Consider the following 14,279-nt stretch of genomic DNA (forward strand, 5'->3'; position numbering starts at 1 on the left):
ACCTTGACTCCAAAAACACATAGTAACGACAACAACAAACTCTGTAGTACCCAACATTTCTATACTACTTACAAAATCTGGAGGTCCACTGCCACAGTTTAGCAGATACCAACAGAAGAGGTGTTCTCGGCTCACAGACAGGTAGCACCCCACTTCTCCAAGCAGGGTGCGGGGAGCCAGACCCTCCAGTACACCGTGGGCGGAGTGGGAAGCTGGAAGCCCTGGTTTAGGGACCTGGCCTTTTGCTCTGAGGATAATGGACTCTCTTCCTGTGTGCTGTGCAGACACCCTTAAAGGCTAAGCCAAACCGGCTCACTTGAAAGTGTGGGAGACCCTGTTGAGAACCAAGAGCCACACCGCCCCACATCTTTTCTGAAATTCCTGGCAAGTAAAACTTCCATAAAAATCAAATAAACAGTTGTACTTACCAAAACAACGACCACAGTCACACCAGCAGTCGCTTCTCCCAATCTGTCACCTACTCCTTGCAAAAGAGACCCAGAGCCTGGAGCAATCCAGAAAGAGTAAAACTGGTCCTGACACTCCCGCTGGTACCAAAGCAAGCAGAGGGGCAGGCCGGAACCTACCCCTACCAAGTTACTTCTGGAAAGCCGTAAACTGCCCAGCTGCAGCCCATGGGTCTGAGTGCCCCCAAGCACGGGCCACGCTCTGTAAATTGGTTTCTCATGGTGTAAATGGGTAATTGAACCCGGCTGGATATGAAGCCCAGTCCTGGCATTTATCCCAGCCCTCCAAAGACAGAGGCAAAATTGCCACAACTTCAAGGCCATCTTGGTCTAAAACCGTCTGATATCGTGGTCTACAAAGTTCACACTCAAGAACAGCAATGAAGTTACAGACACGTAGCTTGTTTGTTTGTTTGTTTATTGATTTCTTTGTGTGGCCCTGGTTGTCCTGTATCTCTTCTGCAGACCATGCTGGCCTCGAACTCAGAGAACTCAGAGATCGGCCTGCCTCTGTCTCCCAGCGGCTGGGATAAAACCTGGGCCACCACGGCTCAGCTTTTTTGATTTCTGTTTTTTGAGACAATGTCTAGTTTTGCAGCGCTGGCTGGTCTGGAGTTTTGGCAAGCGTATCCAACTTGCAGCTATGAAAGCAGTCAAGCACACATCTTTAAACTGACTGAAACATGAAAATTTAAAATAAAACAAGTGTCGGGCGGTGGTGGTGCATGCCTTTAATCCCAGCGTTTTGGAGGCAGAGGTGGGAGAATTTCTAGATTCGAGGCCAGCCTGGTCTACATAGTGAGTTCCAGGACAGTCAGGGCTACACAGAGAAACCCTGCCTGCGGGGGGGGGGGGGGGGGGGGGAAGAAAAAACAAGAAAGTTCTCAGTTCTCCTTCACTGCAGCAGGCCTGGGGGCAGTGGCCCCTCTCCTGGTGGTGGTGGCAGGGGCAGGCTCAGGCGCTCGATGTTCCAGGGTGCGCAAGGGCCCTGGGACCCTGGTCCAGCCGGGCCGGTTCTGCTTCGCACGGGGGAATGGGGGTGGTGGCCTCTTCCCCGCGGGGCAGCTCTTGGCCGCGCCTTCCCGGAGACCACGGAGGAGGCGGCGCGCGTCCCCTTATCGACCCCATCCATCTCCCGTTACATAAGGCTGCGTCGCTATCTCCGCGGGCCATCGCCGCGCCAGCGCGCCTTCTCCCACGCGCGGGTGCGCCTCCCGCTGCTCCCCGCAAGCCTTCTGCGTGTCTTAAGGGGGCAAGGACGCGTTGACTCATTCATGCACCACCTAAGGTGTTTCCCCTAGCCTTCCCCCACCGAGGAGACCTCTAAGGGATCTGCCACCCACCCTGCCCTCCAGATTAAGAAACTGAAGCCTCATAGGGGTCACGAGTCTAGGCAAAACACTCCCAAGTCCTATGGTGTGTCCAGATTGAGAAACTGAGGCCCTACAGGGGTCACTTGTCTAGGAAAAGCACTCCCAAGTCCTGTGGGACCGCCAGGGGTAGAGGCAGGTTTACAGCTCCTTGGTCTGTAGACAGGCGGGGGAAACCTCCACTGTGGACAGGGAGCTGCCAGTGCTGTTCCCAATGAGAAGAGAGCTGAGCCAGGCTGCCTGGTGCAGGAGTGAGGGCCCCAGAGTCCCTTGAGGACCCTTGTGAGAAGATGGAGTCTGGCTGAGGGAAAGAAATGGGTGGGGAAAGAGTCTAAGGAAGAATAGAGGGGCATGAAGGGGCCGCTGGTGGCCTAAGGGAGGAAGTGGGTGAAGGTGCATCTTGACATCACTACGCAATAAGCAAATGCTGCGGCCTCTGCAGAGGGTGGGTAGCTGAGAACGAGGAAAGAGTAGGGAAAAGGCCATGTGCTGGCACCCCTGCCTCTGAGGGCTGCCTGCAGGAGACAGCCCAGGAGCTGCTGCCCTTTGATCATCCTGAACGTTCTGGGAAACCTGAGGCCCTGGAGGGTCAGTCCTGCTTCTGCGGAGACTGGGAGGCAAGTGTGGGGTCCACAGTCTCTGCCATATCAGCCCTGTCAAGCTCTCTGACTTGGGCAGGAGTGCTGAGCAGCCTGCCCACCCAGGCGAGCTCTAGTGTCCCAGCAGAATGTCCAAGGGAGAGTGCCCATCGGCAGGGTTAGCAACACAACAATTTTACAGTTGAAAGGTCAGGGGAGCCGGACGGTGGTAGCAAACGCCATTAATCCCAGCACTCAGAGGGAGGCAGAGGCAAGTGGATCTCTGTGAGTTCGAGACCAGCCTGGTCTACAAGAGCTAGTTCCAGGACAGACTCCAAAGGTACAGAGAAACCCTGTCTTGAAAAAAAAAAGAGAGAGAGAGAAAAAGAAAGGCCAGGGGAATACCTGAGCTGACTGCATCTCATTCTGAGCTTCTACAATCCCTCCTATTTGTGAAGTTCAGGAGCCGCAGGGTGGGCAGGAGTGAATTTTCCTTACTCTCTTAGTCCTGTTCGAATCCTGTACCCTTTGATGATTTATGAGATATGCTCGTTGAAATTAAGAAGGGAGGAAAGGAGACAAAGAGAAGAAAACGTTCCCTATTCTCACAGTAGACTGATATTGCCACATGCCCAGAGGCTGCCAGGTACTAAATTCCCCAAAGGGGTCAGTATTGGACTGGCTGCCCAGGAGCCTAGGGTGGCCATCAGGTAGAAATACTGGGGCGGAAGTCAGCTTTCTAATACCCACCCGGGAAACAAGCGACCACTATCTTGGAAACTCTGCCCCAGACCGCTCTCAATCAATCCACTACATCAGACTCTAGACGACACTGGATTTTCCAAAAAAGCAAAAAAAAAAAAAAAAAAAATCAAGATGAGTAAAGATGTGGTTTTTAGATAATGCCCAACAAAGCAGCGACCAGGGGTGAGGCGTCACCCCTTGGGCCTATAAAAGCTGCTGCAACAGGCTAAGGCCACAAGCCACCAGCTTAGGTCAGCGTACGCTTCTTCGGCTCCTCGCTTCTCTTGTTGGCTCTGGGCTTCATGGCGCTCTGGTTGACGGCAGTCCTGGCTCTCGCCTGCCTTGGTGGTCTCGCTGCCCCAGCCCCGGGGCAGCGACACTCGGCTCCTTCCATTGCACCCCTCAGGGAGCTTATTGAGGAGTTGATCAACATCACACAAGACCAGAGGGTGAGTAACACACACACCCCCCTCCCTGGAGCACGTCGTGAGCAGGCTGAGTCTGGCCCTGTGTGTATGACTGAGGAACCCCCAGTCCCCAGGCTCAAAAGTGAGGGAGAAGAGAAGCTAGCCTGGGGAGGAGGCAGCAGTGTGGCCAGTAAATTGTCCCCTAAAAGAAAGACCTTTACAAGTGAGCAGGTTTATGCCAAGAAAACCTGGTGAAGAGAGGTTTGTAGCTGGGAAACCGGACAGCTCTCAGACTCTCACAGTCTAGGGGCAGTCATGGCGACAGGGAAGGATTGGGATGTGGATCCAGAGCTTGCAAAGAGTGATCAAAGAATGGTGAGCAAAAGAGAGTGCCAGGGGATCCTTAAAATTCTGGGATGGCTAGTCATCGTCAGGGGCCTGCAGGAGGAAGGGAGGGAGTGGGGCCGAGGGATGACAGCTTTAGCTCTGGAAGGCTGATTACTGTGGTTTCCAGAAGCTGTCCCTGTTTAACCAAAGTGGAGGACTTTCTCAAAATGGCGGGGCCATGGCTAACAAATGGACCTTGAAGTAGTTGGCAGGGTCACTAGGGGCCTGGTCAACACAGGGGAAAGCAGGACAGGACATCTCCCAATGAGGTTTCCTACGCCATGACCCAGTCATGATGTCCCAGTCATGATGTCCCAGTCATGATGTTCCAGGCATGATGTCCCAGTCATAATGTCCCAGTCATGATGTTCCAGGCATGATGTCAAGCAGTTGGATGGGACTTGTAGCATCAATTTCCTCCCTATACCATCTCTGCTTGCACTGCCTGGTGTTATGCTGTGTTGTCCCTGCTGGTACCTCTACAGGCAGGCACAGTGGCTTCATTTGGCAAGGTTCAGGGAAGTTAATGTCAGAGTCTAGACTCAAGCCTTGCAAGAATCGTATGAACCTTTGTGTGTGTCTAACATAGCACCCCACTCAGAGAACAAACTAGGGATGCATTGGACTCCTACTGCCACAGGTCTGACTTGACCAGGCCAGCAGCAGCTGCTCCCATCCCTCTACCTGACCCCACTCTGACCTTCTCAATAGACCCCCTTGCTCTTGCCCAGACTGTGGCAAGCTTCAAAGAAGCCATTGTCCCTGCCAGTAGCCGCTCAATGTTCCTCTCTCAGCTCCAGGACTCTAACCCTGCCCCCAGCCCCTCCTGTTGAGTAGACATTGGAGCTCAGGGTGTTGGGTGATTGTCAGGCCTGACTCTATGCTACACTAGGGGTACTTGTGGACCTGGTCTGGCTGGGGCAGGCCCGTGACTCTTGCTCATGGTGTCTTTCCTTCCTCAGGCTCCCCTGTGCAATGGCAGCATGGTATGGAGCGTGGACCTGAGAGCTGGCGGGGTAAGGAGCCTGGGCTTCAGGGATGTGGTGGCGGCTGGAGGCCTGGGGTTTCTTTCCTCTATTCCTGCTGCTGGGGCTTTGCAAGCAACATTCAGAGCAAGACATGCCTGGACTATCAGGATTTGAGAGGTTGAGGCAGGAGGATTACCATAAGGAATATTACTATATAGGAAGTTCCAGGCTGGCCTGGGCTGCAGAGTGAGAGCCTGCCCCACAGAAATCAACAGTCAAAGCACACTCTAGCTCAGTGGTTCTCAGCCTTCCTGATGCTGCGACCCTTTGATACAGCTTCTCATGTAGTGGCGACCCCCAGCCAGAACATTATTTTCATTGATATTCCATAACTGTAACTTTGCTACTGTTGTGAGTCATAATGTAAATATCTGATATGTAGGCTATCTGATATGCAGGCTATCTGATGTGGGACCCCAAAGGGGTTGTGACCCAGAGGCGGAGGACCACCTCTAGAGGAGCTCCCCACTCACTCCTCAGAATCTAGGCTCCTCCTGCCCCTATACCCGTCTGGCCAGCCAACTGCTTTCCTGTAACCTGAGCCAGCCCAACACCTGCCCTCTTCTCCCACAGTTCTGTGCAGCCCTGGATTCCCTGACCAACATCTCCAGTTGCAGACCCATCTACAAGACCCAGAGGATACTGAATGGACTCTGTACCCGGAAGGCCTCAGTGGGGGTAAGGTTTGCTCCACCGCGGCACCCACTCCTGTTAGCCTGCTGAGCACCCCACGGATATGTCGCCCCAGGAGCGGGTCCACTATGGCAGCAGGGTCCCGGATTTAGGGACTTACAGGTCCTGGGCTCAAGGGCTCCCAACTTTTACCTGAGCCACACTTGTAAAGCAGAGACAAAAACAGAACCCATCTGGCAGGGACTTTTGGGAACATTGTTTGGCACAGCCCCTTGGAAAGTCCCTGACCTTGGCGTCCTGCTAACGGGTGGGCCTCTCTGCTGTTTTACAGGTTTCCAACCTTCCAGACACCAAAATCGAACTGGCCCAGTTTATAACAAAACTGCTTAACTACTCAAGGCAATGTTATCGCCACCACAGCAAATCCTGAAGACAGAAAAGCACAGACGCAGGCCCTGGGCGCCACGGTTGTGGAGCCATCGCTCTTGCTCAAAGCAGACCTTTCTTGGGGAGGCCGGGAGGAGGGCTGGGGATGGATGAGATTGGTTTAGCTTTGGCCTCTGGCTGCCTGCCTAGTGCCAGGGGGCTTAGCCTGGCAACCTCCTCTGTCCCCCCATCCCTGTGCCTGTGACCCTGCTTCATCCAGGCCAACTGAGGCAGAGAGCAACTTGGACACATTTCTTCTTGATCTTATTTATTATGGTTGTATGTTATTTAAATGAGTCTGTCAGTATTGGGGTGGGGGAATGGTTTGCTGCCTATGTCCCCAGTGGGCTCTGGGGTCCCTGGCAATAATCACTGTATACACAATTCTGCTACCTCGCTGGGGCCTCCAGGTCTCACCTCAGGCTGGGGACAGAAGGGAAGGCCAGAGCCACACTCCTGTCTGCCAGCAGGCAGCAACCAGCCCTCAGTCATAAAGTAACTTATTGTTTTATCCTTATATTTAAAATATTAAATAGGTTAGCAAAGAGTTAATAATATATGGAAGAAATGTCTGTTACACTTAAGGTGATGTGTGGGGAGTGGGGGCAAGGGTTGTCATTGAACCTGTTTTTTCATTGACTGTCAAACTAGAAACCAGAAATAAAGATGGTGACAGATAGCCCTGTCTGTTTTTGCTGTCTCTTTTGATCCTTGGGGATGCTGACCTGTGTGGGCTCCAAACTGAGGAGCTCAGTGTGAGACAGGCTCCTCAAAGGAGGTAGGGGGGATAAAGGGAAAGACCTAGGCTGAAAGCAAACCCTCTGGGCTGGAGGGGAGGGGAAGTAGAAGGTACCCTCCTTGTCTACTGTTGGTGAACAGGGGGAGCTTGGGCCAGGAAGTTAGGGTTCAAGGGGGATGTCTAGAGCAGGCAGGGGACCTCTTGGGTATCTCCTGATGACTGGCCAGCTGTGTCTACACCACCCACACAGTCTCAGGTCTCCCTTGCCACAGGGGGAGTCACAGAAGAGTCTGAGACGCGGTGAGGGCAGGAGGCTCGCCCAAGGCACATGCTGAGAGGGAACAACGCCCACACCGCCTCTCTTCAAAAGCCGCCGGCATAAATTCATGGCTCTTCTCTACTATACCGTCTGCTTGGATGCCCACTGTTGAAAGGGCATTCACTACTTACATTAGCAGTTGGTTCAAATTGAACCATTACAGTTGGTTCAATTTCTGGACCCCACTCATTGCCGCTTTGTAAGCCAGGATGAATCAGTTGACATGTGGGGGACTAGGAAGATAGACAAGGGCATAGAAGATGGCACACCAGGGCAGGGGGACTGTCTTCCGCTTGCTGGCCCAGAAGCTGGAGTGGTGAGAGTACCTGCATCAGGAAGCCCTGGCTAACACGATGTCTGCCAGCATCCTTGAGAGATGCTACCCAGAGCAGAAAGAGGCCTAGAAGGGCAGGGTACCTTGGCAGCAGGTGGGAAGTGGGGTTGAGACCACTCAGACTCTGACAGACAGGCAGGCAGGCAGGCAGGCACCCTCCTGGGGCAGGCTGGAACCGGTGCTCACGACACGTCAGCCACGCAATACCAGAAGACATGGCAGGAGCTCAGCCAACTCTTGGGGAGTTAGTGTTCCCTTCTTGCTTCACTGCCAACAAAGGAAAGAGGGGAAGAGGCCAAGCAGCGGCACTGGGAATCGGCCACCCTGGAAGAGAGGGAGAGAATCCCTGCAGAGGGTGTGGGATGTGTGCAGCAGGGCAGGACTGGCTCCCAGTAGTGCCAAAGGGATCACGTTTGCTGAGGACCATCTGTGGCTGGCACAGTACCAGCCACCTAGACCAGGGACTGCAAGACACAGTAACAGACAGAACTTACAAAGGTGTGTGTGTCCGGGGGATGTTCTCCTCCATCCTCCCTGCTGGGGTACTGCTGGAAAGTCAGGGGTGAGCAATGATCTTGGCCTCCTTCTCCACCCATGACCTAGAATAAAAAGATAGATGGATTGTTTTGTTTTGTTGGTTTTTTTTTTTGAGACATGGTTTCTCTGTTAGCCCTGGCTGTCCTGGAAAAAACTCTGTGGACCAGGCTGGCCTCGAACTCAGAGATTCACCAGCCTCTGCCTCTCAAGTGCTGGGATCAAAGGTGTGTGCCATCAAAACCATCTTGGTTGATTGTTTAAGAAAAGGGTGGTGTATACAAATGTGTATAAATGTGTATGTATGTATGAATGTGCATGTGTACACATGTATATGATGTGTGTGTGACTATGCATGTATATGTTTATGTGTGTATTACTGTGTATGCGTGTGTGTGTGTGTGTGTGTGTGTGTGTGTGTGTGTGTAAAACTAGAAGTCAACCCTGGGTGTTGTTCCTCAGGAGTAATCTACCTTGGTATTTTTGTTTGCTTTATTTTTGGTTTTTCAAGACAGGGTTCCCCTGTGTAGCTTTGACTGTCCCGAAACTCACTTTGTAGACCAGGTTGGCCTTGAACTCACAGAGATCCTCCTGCCTCTGCTTCCTGAGTGCTGTGATTAAAGGTGTGTACCACCATCGCTAGCTGAACCTTGTTTTTCTATATAGGTCTCTCACTCACTGGTCTAGAACTGGCCTGTTAGGCTATCTATGCTGGCTGGTCAACAATCCCCAGAGATACTCCAGTCTCTGTCTCCCAGAGTTGAAGTTACAAGTGTGCCCCATCCCTTTTTCTCGTGCTTCCAAGGCAAATGATTTACCCACTGACCCATCTCCCCAGGCCCCAAGAATGATGATTTTTCTGTGCATTCTCTCATCAATATAGTTTCATCTTTACTCTGGTCCTCTCTACCTGACCAAGGTGTCACCTGTCTGGAGGTAAAAACACTTGCTGTGCAATCCTGATGACCTAAATTCCACCTCTGGAACTTGTGTAGAAGGTCTGACACTGTGGTAGCACCCGTAACCCCAGGACTCTTACAGTAATATGGGAGGTGAAGACAGGAGAATTGCCCAGAAGCTCATGGGTCTGCTAACTCCCAAAAAAGACAGAATGACAGGGCGGGAGAGATGGTTCTGGGGTTAAGATCTTCCAGCAGCCCCAGGTTCAATTCCTAGCCCCCACTCACACAGTAGCTTACAACCAACTGTAACTCCAGTATCAGGAGATCTAATGCCCTCTTCTGGCCTCCATGGGCACTGCACACACACAAGCCCTTATCACATAAAATAGAAAAATAAAATCTCGGTAGGGGATGGTGACGCACACCTTTAATCCCAGCATTTGGGAGGCAGAGGCAGGTGGGTCTCTGTGAGCTCGAGGCCAGCCTGATCTACAGAGCAAGTTCCAGGACAGGCTCCAAAGCTACACAGAAAAACTCTGTCTTGAAAATACACAACAAACAAACAAACAAAATGAAAAACCTCAAAAAAAAATTAGGTTTAAAGAAAGAACCAAAAAATTGTTCTTTGACCTCCATGTACACAGTGGCACAGGTACACTGCAGGTAAAAATGTGTGTTCACACACACACACACACACACACACACCAATCTCTTTCTCTCTCTCTCTTCTTTCTCTCCTCCCTCCCTCTCTCTGCTCTCTCCCCTGTCTCTCTCTCTCTCTCTCTCTCTCTCTCTCTGCCTCTCTCTCTCTGCCTCTCTCTCTCTGCGTCTTTCTCACTCTCTCCCTCTCTTTTCCTCCTCCCCCTCCTTCTCTCTCTCACTCTCTCTTTCCTTTCTCCCCTTCCCTCCTTCTCTTCTCTCTATTTCTCTCACTTTCTCCCTTTCTTCTCTCTCTCTCTCTCTCTCTCTCTCTCTCTCTCTCTCTCTCTCTCTCTCTCTCTCTCTCTCTCTCTCTCTCCCCTATCCTCTCTCTCTTCCATGCCTTTTCTGGCCACCAGGGGTCCACAGCTAGCTGCATCCTCAACCACCACAGCCCAAATCCTTTACACAGGACTGTCTGCCTCAGACAGGGGCAGACCTGTGGTCCTTAATAGGCACACTGGACCCTTCAGGAACAAAGGAGACATACATTGCCACAGAATGAAGCTGGCATAGCTGACGGCAAGGAGGTGGCCCAGTCAGGAACAAGAGAAGGAGGAAGAAGCAGGAGAAATGTAAGTTTGAAAACATCACCTCGAGGCCCTCCAGGGACCATGGCACTCCTGGAAAGCTGCTAGGAGCTTTCTCCCATACATAAGGGCATTTCTCAGCAGTGCCCAGAGACAGGGTCACTGAGAAGAGGTAAAGGCCCCTGAAGAGTGGGGGAGGCAGAGCTGGTCAGGGTATGGGGTGAGTGGCCCCTCAGCTTCCCAGGCTCAGGAGGTTTCACTGAAGGAGGGAGGGAGGGACAGGGGCTCAGATGAGAAGTGAGACATGCACTCTGTTTCCGCTGAACTCAACAGTAAGCACTTGTACCACTCAGGCAAGGTGTTGAAAACAGTCACATCAAGGGCTTCTCTGGGGCCAGTCCCTGAGGTGTTCAGGACAAAGAGGAGCCAGGCAAAGGATGAGTCTGTCTGTCCCCTAGCGCTGAGGGCAGCTAGGAGGATGGGCTGGTCCAGCCACCGGCTGTCACATCTATACTGCAGTCAGCTGGTCAGTGGAGGCCAACCTCAGCTAGCCCTGCTTTTTCTCCCTGCTGAGATGGTGGTAGGTGCTGCTGGCCGCGTGTCTTGGCTGGGGGCGCCCTGGTCGTATGGTCCCATGCTTTAAGCTGTGTCCACAGTCACCCCTCCCCCACACTGCCCTCCCTTACTCTGAAAACTAAAAGTCACCAGGCCTCACTATCTTCATTCATTTCTCAGCTCCACCCAAAAGTGACAGAGTGCATGGCTTACAACGAACTTTCTCAGATCAACTGATTTCTCGGCAGCCAGGGAGGCCCCCCCATGACGTAACGAAGCCGTTCAAAATCCCAGAACCAATTTTCTACTTACGACCTCACTTTCTGTTGCTCTCTCTCTCCCTTCCTCTCCACAGTGCCATGGCGAGTGGAAAGTGATCCCCTCACGGAGTGACTGCCGAAGAAATGCCGCCCCCAGTCCTGCCCTGCCTGGGCTGTTGTGTGGTCAGAGGTGACGCAGGCACCCAAATTAAATATAGCAGATCTCGTCATCTTTGCTCTGAGCACCGCAATGGACCAGTGCGTGGGGGCTGCGCAGTTCTTCCTGAAACCCTCCTGGGGAAACAGCCAGGCTGTCCCCTACTGGACTGGCCACCTAGACCCATAGGCCTGTGACCCCTGACCCTACTCAGGCTCACACTGGAGGAGTTCAAGAGACATGGAGGAAGATAAAGCAGCTTGCTTGCCTGTTCTCTCACATCTGCTAAATATCTCTTTATCATGAGTATCCATCCATTCCCTGGGGGGGGGGGGGGCAGGGGCAAAGACACATCTCGTATAGAAAACAGAACATTGCTGAGGTTCCTGGAAGGGACAAGTCAGGACTGGGGCTGGAGAAGAAACTAATAGCATCCTGGTCCCCTAAACTCTCTCAGGAGGGGATCATGTCTGGGAAGGCATGGCTGCAGCCTGGCCAGATGAGCCATCTGCTCTCCTGGGCCTCCAGGCCTTCAGATCCATGTTGGGTAGTGAAGGCACAGAAGGGAAGTGTGCCAGGGGGCGCTCATCTCCCTGAGTCTGCCGCTGAAGTGACACCAAAGTCCTGAGGACCCAGGAGAGCACTGCTGGCTTCAACGACCTTCCTTTCTCTCTTGAGAACTCTTCAACAGACAGTTGTCCACACATGTGACTGCTGTTTTTTCTTCCCTCTTCTCTTGTGCCCATGCTTTGGTGGTATCCCCTCTGTGTCTGTGATCATGGTCTTTTGATCTAGACCTTTTGAGGACGTAGGTATACATGTAGCCAAGGGTTCAGGGCAAGGACTTCAGGATTAAATTAACTCTGACTTCAAGTTCCATGGTGTCCCTGATTACAGAAATTGTTACTTGGGCCAAGTCTCAGGTTTCACGCTAAAGCAAGTTCCACCCACCTGCCCATCCATCCAACCATTTATCCATCCATCCATCCACCCACCCATCATCCATCCATCCATCCATTTAAACACCCATCCACCCATTCAACAATCCAACCATCCAACCATATATCTAACACCTATCCATCTGTCCATCTATCCACCCATCAATCCACTCATTTATCCCATCTTATCATCCATCCATTCATCCATCTGTCCATCCATCTGTCTGTCCATCTATCCATCTACCCACTCAGTCACCCACCCATCCATCCACCTATCCCATCCAACCACCCAACCATCCATCTGTCCATCCATCCATTCATCCACCCACCCACCTACACAGCCAATTAGCTAGCCATCTACCTACCCATCCATCCATCCATCCATCCATCCATCCATATATCCGTCCAACTGTCCATCCATCCAACCATTTATCCACCCAATCATCCATCCATCTATCCATCCATCTACCCACCCATCCATCTACCCATCTGTCTGTCCATCCATCCAGTCAGCAAGGGTTCACCACAGTCTTCCCACTGAGATGGTTCCTGAGCACAGCAAGGGTCAAATCTAGGGAGACAACAGAGCAGACAGCACAGAGGTAGCTCTGAAGCCTCAGAGAGAAGCCCAGCAACAGGAGTACAGAAATCCAAGAGCGCCTCACTCATGAAATAGCATGAAAACAGAGGTCTGACTGGACAGAGCTCATGTGAGGAAAACTCTTTGCATTAGGAGGAGAAAGGCAGCAGGTGGGGATACTGTAAGGGCCCAGGTCTCAACCAGACACAGCTGAGGCCTAACTCGGGCACTCTGGAGGTGAGGTAGGAGGATCAGGAGTTTGAGGGCTGTGAGAAAGAGCTCCAGGCCAGGCCATATCTTATTGATAGAGGTTTCTGTCCCACCTGGTCCTACAGCCATTCAGTCCCAAAGAAACACACAGAGGTCTACAGTAATCATAAAACTGGTTGGCCTATTAGCTCAGGCTTCTTATTAATTCTTATACCCTACATTAGCCCATAATTCTTGTCTGTGATAGACACATGGCTTGGTACCTTTTATCAGCAAGGCATTCTCATCTTGCTTCCTCTGTATCTGGATGATGACTGCAGACTGAACCTTTCTTCTTCCCAGAATTCTCCTAGTCTGGTTGCCCCACCTATACTTCCTGTCTGGCTACTGGCCAATCAGCATTTTATTAAACCAGTACAACTGATAAACCTTTACAGAGGACAAGACCATTGTCCCACAGCAATATCTGATTCAAGTTTTTGGGGCTTTGTTTTGTTTGGTTTGGTTTTGGTGTTTGTATGTTTGAGATAGGGTTTCTCTGTGTAGTTCTGGTTGTCCTGGAACTTGCTTTGTAGAGAAGGCTGGCCTGAAACACACAGATCCACCTGCCTCTATCCCCCAAATGCTGGGATCAAAGGTGTACGCATCAATGGCCTGGCCTGACCCAGGGTTATTTGTTTTTCTAATTCAGGTTTTAATAGAGCCATTCTGGTAGCTGTGCAAAGTGGGGGCACGAGGGCGGGGCTAGGAAGACTGCTTACCCAGCTCCTGTAGAGACCCGGGTGGGAAAGGTAGGCAGAATATCAGCAGAGGAGCAAGAGATGATCTAATTCTGGAGAGGCATGTTGTGTGAGCAATATGTGTGCAAACTACAGTTATGCTCAATATTATACAAAGTAAACATTCATAAAATATGTACTGCACGTTACTACAAACATATGGCTTTTTGTTTGTTTGCTTTTCAAGACAGGGTTTCTCTGTGTAGCTTTGGAGCCTGTCCTGGAATTCGCTCTGTAGACAAGACTGGGCTCGAACTCACAGAGATCTGCCTGCTTTTGCCTCCTGAGTGCTGGGAGTAAAGGCGTGTGTCACTACCACCTGACTCATAAATATGGTTTTTATGATTTTCTACTTGTGTGTGGGGTGGACACCTTCTGGGGAGCTGAACTCAGGTTCCCATGTCTACTCAGCAAACTCTCTTACCCTTGAGACATCTTCCCAGCCTCGTATATTTAAATTTATTATCCATACACACTTTTCTGCAGAGCCAGAGGTGAAACTCAGGGCTTTACAAATTAACCGAGTGTTCTACCACGGAGCTACACCTCTGAGCCTCATATCCATGTTTTGTTTCTGGTGTCTGTTTGGTTTTCTGAGACAAGATACTCCTGGCTGTCCTAGAGTTTGCTGTGTAGACCAAGCTGGCCTTGAACTCTAAGAGATCCTCCTGCCTTTGCTGCCCAAGTATTGGTATTAAAGCAT

General features: G+C 51.5%; 1 protein-coding gene across 1 annotated transcript; it reads left to right on the forward strand.

The window, feature by feature from the left end:
* Nucleotides 1-3,446: 3,446 nt before the first annotated feature.
* On the forward strand, nucleotides 3,447-6,044 carry Il13 (interleukin 13). Its single transcript, XM_075941822.1, has 4 exons — nucleotides 3,447-3,608; nucleotides 4,916-4,969; nucleotides 5,555-5,659; nucleotides 5,946-6,044. Exons 1-4 carry the CDS (start codon nucleotides 3,462-3,464, stop codon nucleotides 6,042-6,044), a joined length of 405 nt encoding a protein of 134 aa, XP_075797937.1. The 5' UTR covers nucleotides 3,447-3,461.
* The last annotated feature ends 8,235 nt before the right edge of the window (nucleotides 6,045-14,279 follow it).

This window comes from Microtus pennsylvanicus, chromosome 11, assembly GCF_037038515.1.
Source record: "Microtus pennsylvanicus isolate mMicPen1 chromosome 11, mMicPen1.hap1, whole genome shotgun sequence".
Classification (NCBI taxonomy): domain Eukaryota; kingdom Metazoa; phylum Chordata; class Mammalia; order Rodentia; family Cricetidae; genus Microtus; species Microtus pennsylvanicus.